The sequence below is a fragment of the Cyprinodon variegatus genome, unplaced genomic scaffold, assembly GCF_000732505.1.
Source record: "Cyprinodon variegatus isolate N-32 unplaced genomic scaffold, C_variegatus-1.0 Scaffold189, whole genome shotgun sequence".
In the NCBI taxonomy this organism is placed as follows: Eukaryota; Metazoa; Chordata; class Actinopteri; order Cyprinodontiformes; family Cyprinodontidae; genus Cyprinodon; species Cyprinodon variegatus.
Genome location: NW_015150642.1, coordinates 763,622 through 765,231, shown reverse-complemented (window position 1 = coordinate 765,231; position 1,610 = coordinate 763,622). Strand labels below are relative to the sequence as shown.

Here is a 1,610-nt window from a genome sequence, read left to right as displayed (position 1 = left end):
AAACATCCAGAGAAATGCTGTCTGGTCATGGAGATTTTTTATAGAATCTACAGCCTCCTAGAAGCTCTGAATTGTTTAGCTGTGTCGTCAATTAAAGAAAAAAAATAACAAGATAATAGAATAATGAGTTAAGATTTTTAATCCTTAGCCTATTAGCAAATATTCCTACACAGTGTAGTTTGCACAGGTTTCCATTGCACTGGTTCCTGTATCAGTGCCAGTAATCCAGTAATAACTTATTAGCTCCCCATTGTTTAATTTACTTTAACTGTAGAGAATAATTAATTAAAGTTGTGAAATTCTTAGTTTACAGTATATTTAAGATGCAAGTATTTTAGTAGGAGCCATTCTTCTTTATTTCTATTCTCTGAAATTCACCAGAATGTAGAAAATAATATATATTGTGTGAAAATGTTCCAAATAACTACAGATCAGTTATTGTCATTCAGTAACATTTACTGTGCTGTAAAAATTCCCCATTTTGCTGCTTAGTTTCAGTGAAATCCTCTGAAAACCTCCAACCTAGAGCTGCACCTGAGAGCGTTTCAAACTAACCCTGACAGGGGTTGCCGTTCCACACTAGTTCAAAGTCTCACTCCCAGGTTTGGTGAAACGTTTGCAGTCCTGCTTTTATCTTTGGCGTCTCTCTGACCCTGGAACTACGAACCTCCACACTAAACCAAACATTAGTTTGATGCAACACTTTGCTGATGGAGAGTTTTTTCTTATAAACTTTGAGAGAACTACACCAAAGTTCTGAATTAAACTGAACAAAATGTTTGGAAGAAAGAAAACTTGACATTATGTTTAGTTTCTATGGATTAACTTTGATCCAATGCAAAAAGCTTAAAAGCTGCACACCGTCTCCTCGGCTGATCCTGATGCTGCCATCATCTCCTCCCTCTCCTTCTCCATGAAGGGGATCAGGTAACCGACGGCCTTCTTCATAACACGAGCCGACTTGATAACCTGGAAAAACAGGCAACGCCATTGGCCCAAAAAATTTGATTATCCAACAGACTGGAGAAATTCAACTTAACATTTTATGGCAATCAGGGGGGGTAACAGGGAATCATGGGGCATAACAGGGAATCATGGGGAATAACGACGAATCGCGGGGAATAACAAGGAATAACAGGGAATCATGGGGAATGACGGGGAATAATATGGAATCACAGGGAATAAGGGGAATAACAGGGAACCACGGGGAATAACAGGGAACCATGGGGAATAACAGGGAACCATGGGGAATAACAAGGAACAACGAGGAATAACAGGGAATCACGGGGAATGACGGGGAATAACAGGGAATGACGGGGAATAACAGGGAATCAAGGGGAATAACAGGGAATCAAGGGGAATAACAGGGAATCAAGGGGAATAACAGGGAATGACGGGGATTCACAGGGAATGACGGGGAATAACAGGGAATCACGGGGAATAATAGGGAATCACGGGGAATGACAGGGAATCGCGGGGAATAAAGAGGAATCGTGGGGAAAAACGGAATCACGGGGAATAACAGGGAACCACGGGGAATAACAGGGAACCACGGGGAATAACAGGGAACCACGGGGAATAACAGGGAATCAAGGGGAATAACAGGGAAC

At 41.4% G+C, this 1,610-nt stretch overlaps 1 protein-coding gene across 1 annotated transcript in view; it reads right to left on the bottom strand.

The window, feature by feature from the left end:
• Positions 1-1,610, bottom strand: part of mtr (5-methyltetrahydrofolate-homocysteine methyltransferase) — a 56,408-nt gene that overhangs the window by 19,158 nt on the left and 35,640 nt on the right. Inside the window, exon 21 of the mRNA XM_015379301.1 lies at positions 862-969. Within this exon, the coding sequence (XP_015234787.1) occupies positions 862-969 (108 nt within the window). The remainder of the gene's footprint in view (positions 1-861; positions 970-1,610) is intronic.